Source organism: Phascolarctos cinereus, unplaced genomic scaffold (assembly GCF_003287225.1).
Source record: "Phascolarctos cinereus isolate Bilbo 61053 unplaced genomic scaffold, phaCin_HiC Scaffold_5;HRSCAF=322, whole genome shotgun sequence".
In the NCBI taxonomy this organism is placed as follows: domain Eukaryota; kingdom Metazoa; phylum Chordata; class Mammalia; order Diprotodontia; family Phascolarctidae; genus Phascolarctos; species Phascolarctos cinereus.
This window is the reverse complement of record NW_027555958.1, coordinates 257,791,257-257,805,328: the sequence shown is the minus strand read 5'-3', so window position 1 is coordinate 257,805,328 and position 14,072 is coordinate 257,791,257. Positions and strand designations below refer to the sequence as shown.

General features: G+C 35.9%; 1 protein-coding gene across 1 annotated transcript in view; it reads right to left on the bottom strand.

Moving 5' to 3' along the window:
• Positions 1-1,510: 1,510 nt before the first annotated feature.
• The window catches only part of CDRT4 (CMT1A duplicated region transcript 4), a 28,317-nt gene continuing 15,755 nt past the window's right edge, over positions 1,511-14,072 (bottom strand). Inside the window, 3 exon segments of the mRNA XM_078155735.1 lie at positions 1,511-2,132; positions 2,135-2,242; positions 7,260-7,346. Of these exon segments, the coding sequence (XP_078011861.1) occupies positions 1,780-2,132; positions 2,135-2,242; positions 7,260-7,346 (548 nt within the window). The 3' untranslated portion in view covers positions 1,511-1,779.

The window sequence follows — 14,072 nt, the reverse complement described above, 5'->3', positions numbered from 1 at the left end:
ATTTTCAACATATCTGTGAGACAAAGATAATAGTTATAATCCTTATTTTACAGATGTAGAAACTAAGGCAAAGGATGGTTAAATTACTTGTCCAAGACCACCCAACAAGCTAGTCATAAAATCCAAGTCTCTTTAAAGGATTTAGAAGTGGAAGGAAACTTAGTGGTCAATCATCTAGTTCAAGTCTCTCATTTTACAAATGAACAACTGAAACTCAGAGAAGTATTTGAGTTCCCTAAGATCATCTAAGTCAAATTTAAGCCCAGGTTATCTGATATAAAATCTAGCATGCTTTCATTGCCTCCTAGTCTGGTCTTTCTACTGCCTTACACTTGGTAGTTGAGCAGCCCTGAAAAGGATCAGCAACCCCTTACATCAAAGGTATTTAGTCCTCCCTGAACATCCCATACAATCCACCTTCAGTGTCCACCTATCACCCAACTCTCACCTGTGGCTCCAAGAAGCTGTAGCATGAGCAGTGGCCACTTCCTGGTAAAATAGTCTTGGCAGACAGGCTAAACCAGGTTGAGGGTAACTGATAAGCCTCAGACCCCTGGTGAGTTAGGGGGATGTTACCCTAATCATGTGAAGACCACCCCCAGTGGAATGGGCGGATGAGAACAATTTGTTCCGAAGGCCAAGAAAGTAGCTGAAGCAGAAATTGTGTAGTGCTGACACTTGGTCAAACATGGCATCCACTGCAACCCAGTCTATCGCCAGTTGCCTTGACTTTTGTTTTGCCACTAAGCTTTGATGACTCAGGAAGATGACAACTTTGTGCATCTCTGCCTCACTTAAATCCAATTCATGCACAAATCAAGACATCACCCTGTGATGTCATTGGTCCTCTTTGAAAATGAAGGATGAGCAACAATAATTTGGTAGTTGAGAAAAGTTAGGTAACAGAAACAAATAAACAATCAGACTAACAAACAAAAAAACCACCATGGAGACTAAGTAAAAAAAAAATACCACCACTCCCCAAATTAGAACCCAGAAAACTATATCTCACTACTAAATTGTGTCTTATTTAATCCTTGCATTTTCCCCAGAACCTAATACACAATAGATGCTTAATAAATATTGAAGTTGAAGTTGATATTGTAATTTGTCTTGTGAAGAGGTGTTCTCTAATATGGAGAAGACTAATGCTAATATGAGGGAACTTAAGAATGTAGTAACATTGACTCTTTGCTGATGTCTGAGAAATAGCAGTGAGTTTTCAATTAATCAGTTCTACTATTCCATCTCTGTAGAAAGCATCAAAGTACACTTTGAAAATACACAGGGGGAAAAATCCTTTCTCACTAATGTCAGTGGGAAGCTAAACTCTCCCATTCCCTGCAGCTTCTAAATCATGAATCAAAGACCAGGTCAGGAGCCAAGAATAATCTAGCACTCAAGGAATACATATTTGGATAGATTTCCTTAGGCTACATGGAAAGTGTCAGGAGGGGCAATGATTTTTCTCCACCCTAAGGGTTAGCTATAAATGGAGTGAGCTGGAGTCTACAGTTGAATAGAAGCTCATATCTGCTTAGGTCAGGGGGTAGAGAGTAGGAGTTGGGGAAGGAGGCATACCCACATAATCCTGGGACCCAAATTCTTATCTAAGTCATCTCTTTCACAATTGCTCTAAAAGAGTGTTGGAATCAGACTTCTAATCCAACTCCACATAAGCAATCCAGTGCAACTTTAAAGAAAATAACAAGAGAAATTGCAGAGAGAACTTGAAAGCAGTATTAAGCTGGTAGGGGTGGCCTACAGAAAACATGATGTCTAATGAACATTTGTATTTCTCTCCTTGCTGTCTGGTTGGGAGCCATACAGGAAAATGCACATCATGGGTTTTCGGGAAAAAATGATTTTGTTGTAAGCCTCAGTGGGACCTCCTCTTGAAGCCATTTGGGGAAATGTACCATTCACATGTAATACGTGCTGGGGGGATGCCAATGAGGAATAGTTGCTGAGAACTGTTGTTGTGGGATGCTCCTTGTTAGCAACATCAGCAGAGAACTTGGCAGGCTTTCTTGACAGGTGGATGAGTCCTGGTTTATTATTGTAGTTTGCTTCCCATCTGTTTTCCTGACTAGATTTCTGGATTTCTAATTGTTTCAGTCTTTCTTGCTCATGAGTCTGTTGACAATTGGGGATGTATAGGTGACATAGGCTGGCCATGGCTCATGCTTGTTAATCAGGTTGAGTGGAAGACCAATGTTGGCTGAAGGTCTGATATGGTGATCTGAAGGCAGACAGTAACCAAGACAACTTTAGATTAATATACTCCTCTAAGTTCTTGCTAGAATTGGGGTATATTTTATTACCAATTTTAAATCCTCCTTTGTCACACTAAGTAAGTAACCACAAAACTACCAACATTTACTCAATGGGAGGTAAACAGGATGAATATTAGGAGCTACTGCTACTGTTGCTAAAATAACAAAAGAAAGAAAATTCTGGAGGCCAGAATTAATAACATGCGCTGGGGCAAATGCTACATCTGGAGTTAGGAGACATTTTTAAAATGATGCCCTAACACTTACTTTGACCTTAGGTATTCTAACTTATATGGACCTACTTTTCCTCATGTGTATACCTTTCCTTAGATCTTGGAGATCATCAATTCTTAATTTACAAATGAAAAAAATGGAGCTCTGAGAAGGAAAGTGACTTGTCCAAGATTACACAACTAATTAATTGTAGAGCCAAGGTAGAATATAATTCTACTGACTCATAGGCCAATAAACCAACTACTACATTGCGTTGCTTCCATTAGAACTTGTAGGGAAAGTGATCAGTGCTATAAGTATTTAATATGCTCATAGTAGACCCAATGTAGTTAATTATTAATATTACTTACATTCAGGAAGAGTTTAAATTAATATAACATCTTATTTTTTGATGTATTAAAAATCCAATTCAACTAAAACAAATAAAAATTAACTTTAGAGTTCATTATAGTTAACATGCCAGCTGTATGGTGCGCTGAATTCTTTCTTACAGCACAATTTGTATTTCATTAACAGAATATTAACTCATTTTATTGGTAATTTCCCTAGGGTAAGGAAGAAAGAGTTAGCAGGTAAGATAACACTAACTCAGTCTCTTCCTATTTTGTGAGTGGTTGTTTAGATGAGAAGATTTCCCTTAGAAATATCAGTGTTTCCAAGAATTACAAGTAGAATGTTTTACCATAATTGAAACAAATGTCAGAGACACATTCTGCCTTTCAGGTCTGTCTTTCCTACTTATATGTTCTATTAAATAGGGAGGGGGGGGATATGCTCTTTAATAGGAAGAAAGAAAATTGTTGTCATGTTGCATTCTAAGACATATGTATTTAAAAGTTTGGAAAAGGAAATGGGAATGCAAACCATGAATCTTTTTTGTAATTAATTGAAAGATATTATCTGAAGCTTTTTATTCAACTATGAACAAAGTCACTGTCAGTGAATTGAACTGAACCAAATGTATGAATCTGAACACATGTTGTGTTCATCTCTTCATAATTTTCTTATCGTTCTATTCTTGAATAATATTGTAGGAGCATTGGAATGTCAGAAATTGGTGGAAGATTTAAGGTTCTAGTCTTGGTTCTGGCACTTACTAATTATCTCAATAGTCCTGAGAGGTAGGTAGGACAGTTATCATTATACTCATTTTATAAGTGAAAAAAGTGAAGATTAATACATTAACCTATTACAAAATGAGAATAATAATAACAACTTGCTCTGCTTACTTTACAGGGAAACAATAATAACTGACATTTATGTAGCACTTTACCTACTTACCTATTTGATTTCCACAAAAACATCTGTGAAGATAATAGTGCAGATATTATTTTTCTATTTTACATATATGATAAAACATAACCTCAAAAAGGTTGTATCTTACCGATGATTATGTCTCAGAAGAGGAACTTGAACTCAGAGATATTTAAGTCCTCACTCTAAGCTCAGTAATTTTTCCTTTATCTTTCCCTTAACACCATGTTATCTTCCAATAGATCAAATATATATGAGAATCAAAAAATGAGATAATGTATATGAAAACACTATAAAACCTGAAAATAGCAATACATATTATGGTATTCATCATTGTTATTATTATTTATATTCTCAAATCCTAGGATTTGAAAGAACCACAGAGTAGAAGGGTAGACTCCTTTTATGATGTAGGTGTTGGATAGCTAAATATCTATGTTGTAACTTTCCATTTCTACAGAGGATTCAATGCATTTTTCATTACTACATACATGGAGAAAATATAATCTGAAATGTAAATGAACATATATGCAACAGTACTTAGGATCTAGTACTAGAAAGGTCTTCAGAGATTAGTTAGTCAAACTCTTCCATTTTACAAATGAGGAACCTCAGTACTTAGCTTTTTCAAAAAAATCTGTGATTTCATTGGTTGGGGTATTTCCTCCATCAAAATAGATCATAATCCTTCAATCACATTAATAGTTTCATGTGTTCCTATGGTAAAGGAAGAAAAAGAAAGGAAGGAAGAAAAGAAGAAAGGAAAAGAAGGAAGGAAGGAAGGAAGGAAGGAAGAAAAGAAGGAAGGAAGGAAAAGGAAGGAAGGAAAGAAGGAAGACAACAGAATGCTGATAGCTAGCCTTTTATTGATTCATAAAGTAAAAGAGCACTGGATTTGGAATTAACCTGAATTTGCATCCTTGCTCTGCCACTTAATAGATGTATGAACTTGAATAAAGTTACTTTGCCTCACTAGGCCAACTGAAATTAGACAAGACATCACCAAGATCCCTTATGGCTCTAAAATCCTATGTTCCTAATGGTGAGCCTGTTTGAACTTAACTAGGAAGGAGTTTAGATGAGATTTTATCACTAAATTCATACTAAAATCTTCTTAAAATTGGTAAATATTGTTAACACTTGTGTCCTTGTGTCTTGGAGAACCCAAGGTCAACTCCACACCATGATGAGACATTAGAGGAAGACAATTATTTAAGAGATAGAGTAATGAGGTGTTTAATAGTAAGAATTTACTATGGTAAAACATAACCAGTGTATTCTGTTCAGTAATGTCCAACTTGAGGCCAATGGCCATTTTTCAGCCACTTGAAGGGGTCATTTATATCCCCACTCCAGATCTGGTTGACTGATTTGACAGAAACTCATCCATAGGAGTCCAAGTTTGATCTACTCAAGCTGGATCTACATGCATTGAAGCAGAGATGCATAGGCTAAAAATTCAATGGGTTCAGTTTTCAATGTATGGCTTATGAAGAGTTCTGTATGAGTGGCAGGGACTTCTACTTTTGGGTTCCCTGCCAGTCACGGTGCAGTGTAGAATTACATCAGGGAGTCAAAGCAACAAGTCAATATGGGTAGCTCTGAATTTGCCTTGATGCAGAATGATGATCTGGAAAAAAAAGGGCAGGGGAGAGGAAAAGATGATGAAATTTCCACATTTGCATATGGCAGCAAAATCAACCAATGTTCAATGAGCACCTTCCAAGAAGAGCCAAACCATATTAATTTAAACATGATCATGATAAATAAACACAAAAAGTAAATTGTGGCTAAAATGAATCAAAGATTCTTCTTAAGCAATCAATCACAAAAGTAATAGGAAATATCACATCCAGAGCAATATAAGCAAAAAACTTGCTATAGAGTGTTTATGGCAGAAGATGATGAAGGAATGGAATACAATGAAGAATCTGACAAGATGACCCAAATCTAGTGACCATAAACTTTAGTAAATGTTGGTAATGAGGAAAAGATGGTGAAAAGCACATTGGTAAATATGTAAAAAAAATCAATTGGTAAATATGTGAAAAAAATTAATAATACCAAAGGAAATGAGGAAAAGTAAAAATAACACAAGTTTAGAATTACCAAGTCTCACATTTTTACAGAGGAATAATCACTAGAAATATGTATGATGGATTAAAGAATCAAAAGGTTAATCAATGGGAAAGAATAAGATAAGTAAAACTCAGAAGCAATCAAACTTAGCAGCCTAGTGCTCCTTGTTTGATAAGAACTGGAAAAACTTAAAAGTAGGTTAGCAGAAATCAGATTTAGACCAGATCCTATACAATAAAAAGGTACAGATTGATTTAGGGTGGGTAGGTGATGTGGGATTCTAATTATGTTAGTTCCTTTGGGGAAATCCGCAGTAGAAACTTCCTATACAGATGCAGAGCAGCAGCTCATCTGTAACTTACTGGGCTCTGGGAGCTACCTGGAGCACTGAAGAGTGACTTGCTATGAACTGTTCCAACATTCTGAAAAGTAATTTGGAATTATGCTCCAAAAGCTCTGACCTGGCAATGCTGCTATTATCATCTTTATCTCAAAGAGAACAGAAAGAAAGGAAAAAGCATATGAATATGTATAGGAGCTCTTTTTAAGGTAGATAAGAACTGGAAACCGAAGAGGTATCCATTAACTGAAATACAGCTGAACAAGTTATATATATAAATGAATGGAATACTATTGTTCTCTAAGAAATAATGAAGGGGATGGTTTCAGAGAAGTTTGGGAAGATTCATATGAACTGATGTAAAGTAAAGCAAGCAGAGCCAGAAGAACAATTTATACAATAACAATAAAACTGCAGAGATGAACAAGACTTAGGAAATCCGATCAACAATGACCATCACAACTCCAGAAACATGTTATTCATATCCAGATAGAGAAATGATGGACTGAGAAAAGGAAACAATCAAGGCTCATAACAACTTTTTAACATTATAAGGATACCCCAGGACAAACAAAAAAGCCTTTGTGAAAAGCCATCAACTCCTCTTCAGAGAATCCTGAAATAACTCAGATAAACTATTAAGAATAAAGAAACCTGAGGTTTCATCTCCCACCCAGAAAACTAGCAAAGAAGATAAAATATGGAAATGTCAATGTTGGAAGAGTTATGTAAATATAGTTACACTAGTATGTTGTTGGTGGGGCTATAAAATCAGTTCAATTATTCTTCAAAGCAATATAGAATTATGCAAATTAAGAGGGTTAAAATGTCCACACTTGCTGACCTAGAGATTCCACTGTTGGGTATTTACCCCAAGGAAGTCAATCATTAAATAAAAAGAAAGGTTAGATATACACCAAAATATTTATAGCAGCACTGTTTTTGTGGTCCAAAATATTCGAATTGAAGAAGATGCTTATCAACATAGGAATGGCTAAATAAATTGTGTTACATAAATGAAATGTTGTTCAATCTGAAACAATGAGCATGATGAATACAGGGAAACATGGACTTACATGAACTGAGGAAAAGTGAAGCAAGCAGAGTTAAGAAAATTCTCTGTTTCTGCCTCTGTCTCTCTTCCTTCCTCTCTTTGTCTTTATCTATATAAATATGCAATATATTTATATGCATGTAAATAAATATGATATATAAAAGAAGAGAGATAGAGACAGATAAGACAACAATGTAAATAAAAGAACAATTACACAACAACCAAAAATGAATACCATGAAATTGTTAACAACAAGCTTGGCTCCACATAAAAAATAGGAGGTTACACTTTCTTTTGTCATTTTCCAGAGGTGAGGGATCACAGTTGTGGAACATTACATATAATGTCAGATTTTTTTCAAAGTGTTGATCATTTTTGATGAATTTTTTTTTCTTTTCTTGTTATTATAAAAAAAAATCTTTGTCTGAAGGAATTTGTCTGTGAAGGGGAGGGGGAAGAATACCAGGCAAAGTAAAAACAAAAGATATCAATTAAAAATCTATTTTTAAAAAGAATAAATTAAGTGAACAAAGGAAAAAGAATTTATAAAGTTAAAAGATGAAAAAAATCTCAAATTTTTATTTTTAAAACGTTCTTCTCATTTTGCTTTTTTCAAATAAAAATTTCCAATAGTTATTTCCTCTTTTGATTGATTCCTGCATGTCTTTGTTTCATTCTTAAACTTCTATTTTCCATATCAACTTAGATTAGATTAGCCTAAAGCATAATGGAACTTGTTTCTCCACAGAGTAGAAAAGGTGAAGGAAGAGAATAGAAGGAAATATCCTTTGGTTCCCTTTGAATTGGGGTACTAATATTAAACACAATTTGGAGCAATTTTTCTATATCTCATAAAATTATAGCAAAGCAAAGTGAATGTGGCTCATTTAACGATCATAGCATGTGAGAGCTTGAAAACAGATTAGAAACAATTTAGTCTACCCCTCTGATTTTATAGATAAGGAAAGACAGGACTAGAGAACTAAAATCATTTGTCCAAGGTCACACAGATAACAAGTGGCAAGGCTGGAATACAAATGCCAGTTCCACTGTGGAATCAAAGACTGAAAAGGTATTTGAGGTGGAGAAACATATGATACATATCAGCAAGTTTCAACAGATAACCAAAAAGGAATTCCAAATAAGTGTAGGAGTAAATGATATAATCCAGAAATAAGTATGACAGGAAGAAAAGATGGGCTAGTCATTTGAGGAGAGTGAGTGACAAGTGGGAAGCCCAAAGTGCTCTACTACTTCCCTTGCAATGTTAAGAGAAAGCAAAGAAGGTTCATGGAACATTGGGTAGACTTCCCCATCGTGAACTTTCAGAGACTATGAACAAGAGTCTCATAGGTTGGCCAGGCAGGCATCTTCCTTCATCTTGCAATCTGTGTCATTGGAGGGAGCTCCTGAATTGATGAGATCATAGATTCATTTGAGTATACTTATTTTTGTACACATCATCTCCTCTCACAGAATATAAGCTCCTTGAGCGCATGGATCATTTCATTTTTGTTTTGGTAGCTCCTGAATCAGCTAGAGGATGGATGAATGTAAAAGAAAGAAAAAGGGTCAATGGGACACTGCAAGAATAAGGTGGTTTGGGGTAGAATGGTGAAGTGGGTAGTTTTCATGGCTCCAAGTCAGTGTGAAGACACTAAATGCTTATAGACTGGAGACTTGGGAAGGGGTTCAAGATGTAGGTGAGTAGGAAGCAATGTTGCTCTTTAAAAATTGTCTCCTGGCCCCTTATCATTTCTTACAGGTGAAAGAAGTGATCATCCTTGTGAGGCCCCACCTTCCCCAATGTTACACAGCATATACTCCTGCTCGATACTCCACTCCCGACTCTGTGGACTTCTAAACCATATCCCAGCAGCCTTGTCACTCTAGAAGATACTTCTATGCCTTTGGTATTCTCATCCTGGATCCACTTCCCCTGTCATCCCTTCCTCTAATTAGTTAATTCCTCCTGGAATCTCTATTTTGAGGAAGTAAACAAATCAGACCAGTGTATGCCATCTCTGCCAATAGAATTTAAGCTCCTTGAGTTTATCACTCCTTCACTCCTCTCTTGGTTCTGCTCTAGAATCTTCAGACTTCATCATATCCAATGTATGGTACTTTTATCATCCCCACCTGCACACTGATTTTCAGCTTCTTTTTATGCGTTGTATTCCTCCATTAGAACGTACCTCCTTGTGGGTATGGACTGTCTTTTGCTTCTATTGTTTTATGATGGTGCCAGGTAAGTGCTCAATAAATACTGGTTGATTATGAGGCTAAAAACTCCAGATCATTTTGTCATCTTTTCCAATCTTGTGAGTGAAACCAAAATTTCATCTTGTTAGAGTTGGTCTATCATTCTGTCCTAATGAAATCTTTTTGGATCTGTATGTTGCCATCTAAATTGGTTCACTCATCCAATCTCCACTCATTCCAGCAGATCCAAGAGTTCTCAGATTGGCAGCCATCATTATAACTCATTCTCTTAGGTTTTTAAAGGTAACCCTGGTGGAAGATTACATGCCTGCTACTATACCTCATAGCTATTGAGCTATTTCCCATCTAACAAGTCATCCAGCTGAACTCCATTAACTTTTAAAATTTTTTTATTTTTAGGCAGTTGGGGTTAAGTGACTTGTCCAGGGTCACACAGCTAGTAAGTATCGAGTGTTTGGTTTGAGGCCAGATTTGAACTCAGGTCCTCCTGACTCCAGGACCGATACTCTATCCATTAACTTTTAATGAGAAATATTTACTAAATAAAAGGCAAAGCAAGAATAACATGATAGCTACAAACAAGGATTATGCAATTCCCATAGGAGAGAATGAACATGCACCTACAGAGCTAGGCACGTGTACAGAGAATTCTTAACTCTGGACTTTGGGCCTTGAAGCCCTTTGCTTTCCTTAGGAGCAATTTTCATAATAATTTCTTGATGGGTAAAGGCTACTGTACTCAGGCTGGCTGTTTTTCTTTTGGAGTTCTTAATTCTCCTGTCAGGTAGGGCCACTTCTATATTGGCTGTTTCACTTCGGCCATTCCTCTCTCCTGGGATGCCAGGGAAGTGCTACATTCTTTCAGTAAATGCAGAAACCTGTACAGCAAAAGTCTGTACAGCTTTTCCAGGTTAGCTACCTTGTTAGCTCTGAGGCATGTCTACCTCTAAGGCAGTACAAAGAAAACTAAAGCCATTCCTCCTCCAGTCAGTTTTTCCAAGAAGCAGAAACAAAAGAAGCTCTTCTAATCTGTCAGTCAACAAGCATTCATTTAGTGCTTACTCTGCACCAGGCACTGTGCTAAGTATTGGGCAAAAGGTAGATTCTAACAACATATGGCAATGCAGGCTCTAAGGTCTCTTCCTAGGCTCAACTGGAGGTCTCTCCTGAAATCAGCTCTGGTCTGTGCTCAGCTCTTCAGACCTGCCCTGAAATTAACCTCAAAACTCAATTAAAGATGGTTTCCCCAATTAGAGGCTTTATTTTCATCTCATGATGATAAAGCAAAATCCACATTTCTGCACTCTTACACCTGCAGGTCTTCTAGTTACTAAATGGTGCTAGGCATTCAGGATTTCCAGCTGTTAATTTTAAAGTCTTCATGTGAGTAATATGCAAACTAGATGCTGAAAGCAATCTTTACTCTGGGGAATTAAGTTCCTTTTGTCTGTGGGGCTGCTTTTGTAGTATTTCTCTCACAACTCTTGTTATTTTTGCCCTTTTTCTTCAGCAAAATTATCCATATCTGAAAGGATCTTGCCTATAGACACAAATCCCTGGGGAAGTCCAATGAATACTTCCTGCAAATTGATTCTCAACTACTTTTTGAGTCTGCCCCCTTGAAAAAGTTCCAAATTGATCAAACTATATTACTTATTATCATCTAGGCCACACTTCTTCCATCTTTTTTCTCCTGTAAGAATAACATGAAAGACATTATAAAATGATTTCCTAAAGGTAGCCTTGAGCATACTTTCACAGAAGGAAACACAGTGTCATCTTTCTAACCCCAAAAAAGAAAAATAGTTCTCAAATAGTCTCTTATAAATTAACCAGGTTAATGACCAGTATAGTAAACAAGTACAGAGGTAATATAAAAAGAAAAATGCTTAATTAGCAGTCTAGAAAATTGCTTTATATTTGGATAAGGTTCAAATTCATCATTTCAAAACAGTAGAAGTTATGTTACTGAATTGTTTTAAACTGTTTTGTCAATAGGTGCTGTGAGTTTTTTGTGTCTCTGTTAGATTTCTTGAGTGTATAGCAAATAAATACAGATCTCATACCTGATTTATATCGTTCACTGTTTTCTCCTTTGGAGAGTCAGAACTTAAGCTTTAAATAATTTGTCTTGCAGTGCCTTTTTAACAAGCCAAAGAGAGAAAAGGAAGCCTTGCCCCACTCTCATTTGTGGCCAAGCTCCCTAGGCTAAGCCCAGTCCATACTACAAAGTCTATAGAACAGAAGAGGTCTTTAGGGGGAGGAAACAGGGGCACTGTGATCCAGCCCCTTGTGCCCAGCAGATGTTTCTAAATGTTATAGTTATATAGTTACATAACTCTTAAGTAACTCCATGTAAATTATCTACTTTGCAGATTTGTGATGTTTGATCCTTAGTTTTCTTCTCCTCTATGCCTAGTGTCCTTCTAGGCAGCCTTTCTCCACTCTCTCTGTGCAGTAGAATCACTTATTTTAATAGAAAGAGGAGATAAAAGAAGGAAAATTTGGTGAAAAAAAAATATGCTGAGGAGTTTTTGTGTCACTAGTGCCATTGTTCACATTTGCTAATATACATAATGGAAAAATAAATTATAAAAGAAATAATGTAAAATTATAATGTTTCTAATTAATTCCCTTAGTCTGGTTTCTTCTAAATCTCATTCCAAACTGAGGCCATGCAATGTGCAAATTTGATACAAAATACAAGTATAATATTATCAGATTACAGGACAGAAGAATAGTTTCTGTTGGAACTAGGAATAAAGTTTTTGTCTGGTCCTGGTTTTTTTGTCAGTGTCTGCTCAACCAGACCCCTAAGTGTGCACAGATATTAAATGAAACATGACATATCTGCTCTAAAAATATTTCTGGGGGATATGCTTGTACAATTCTGAAATTCTGATAAAAGAGCTTTTTTGTTGAGTCAGAAATACATTCAAACAATAAAAGCTTATTCTTTGGAATATTTTTGATCTGTATCAAATATTTTTTAAAAATGAGACTTGCACCTTTAGAGAGGAAATTGTGAACAAAATAAATAAAGGCATAGGCATTTAAGCAATAGGAACTAAAATTAAAATGATGCCACAACTTTATAGGTTGTTCTTTTTATCCACCCTCAGACTTCAGTTACTGGACACATAGAAAAGCACTGAACCAAAGAATCCAATTAAAGTTCAAAGGGAGATTTCCTATGGTTAAGTAGAGTTTCTTGCACTTGGAAATTTAATAAATATTTGTGGAATGAACTTCTACTCCATACTATCACAAAGTTTCAGAAGCAAACATACTAAATATTCGTGTGAAAGAGTATATCAGGCAGAACATGTGCATGTGTATGAGAACTGGGCCTTCATATATAATGTGTATCTATGTATGTTTAATGATTGTCTCTCATACTCTATTAAGTAATGTTCCTGCATTAATCTCTCAGCACACCTAAATCTTTGATTACTCACAGGGTAAATATGAAATATTTACAAATATTTGTAAAAAAAAATGGTCTAATTTTGAGAGTAAAGTAATCCTGCCCTAGTGTTGTGGTGATCTGAAAAAAGAAGGTGATTCAGTTGTGATCAGAGGCTATGTAAGAGTACACTATTCTCAGGACCAGAAATGGCTCTGAGGAGATACATATGTATGTGACAGCTTACTCCTGTAAGGGAGAGTTTGATCTTAACAGTGTTTGACTCAAAATTCCTCGTGGATGGGGTAGAGAATTAGAGGAGGAATTAAGACAGAGAAATCCCTTTCTTCCCACCCCTCTATATTCTATAAGAAGCATGAGGGAGAAGGTAAATGATAAACTCTTCAGAGCTGACTGTCTTCTCAAGTAGGGCTAGTTCATATTTTTAAAACTCTCACTGAGACTATCCTCCTACCCCACAAAGGGAAGCCCAATTTTGAATAAGCTTTTTGAAGTCACACTCTTTTTGCAAGCTATAATGATCAATATGCCCCCTTACCCAGCTCCTACATACATCCTCATTTTATAGATGAGGGAAATGAGGTTAAAAAATGCAGTAGACTTTTAAAAACGACAGTGTAAAAGGTTTTATGGAAGTCTAGCTCACCCATATAAACACCAACAAATATCTGAGAAAGCCCAGAAAATACGATACAGAAAACAAAAAGGTATCAAAGGTAAACTGGATCCAGTTAAAAACTTCACCATAGAGAGAATTCTCATAGAAATACTGCAAATAAACAGGGAAACCTACAAAGGCAGAAAGAAACTTTACATCAGGAAATCCCATGCAAATTAGGGAAAGTAGCTAGAAACTGAGTAGAACAAATATTCCAGGGAAGCCAGTAAAAGCACAAGTTAACAAGCCAGCATGAAGAGATGGAAGCTTGCCAGAGGGAACAAAACATCATGACCAGATGAATTTACAAGTGAATTACATCAAATGTTTAATGGATAATCATCCCATATTATGGAATTTACTTGGGATCCTGCCAAACTCCATGTAAGATAAATACAATCTAGATATCTAAACCAGGGAAAGATAAAGTGTGGAAAGAAAACTATAAACCAACATTCCTAATGAACATTTATATAAAAATATTAAATAATATGTAAGCAAAGAAGTCACAAAAACATATCTAAATA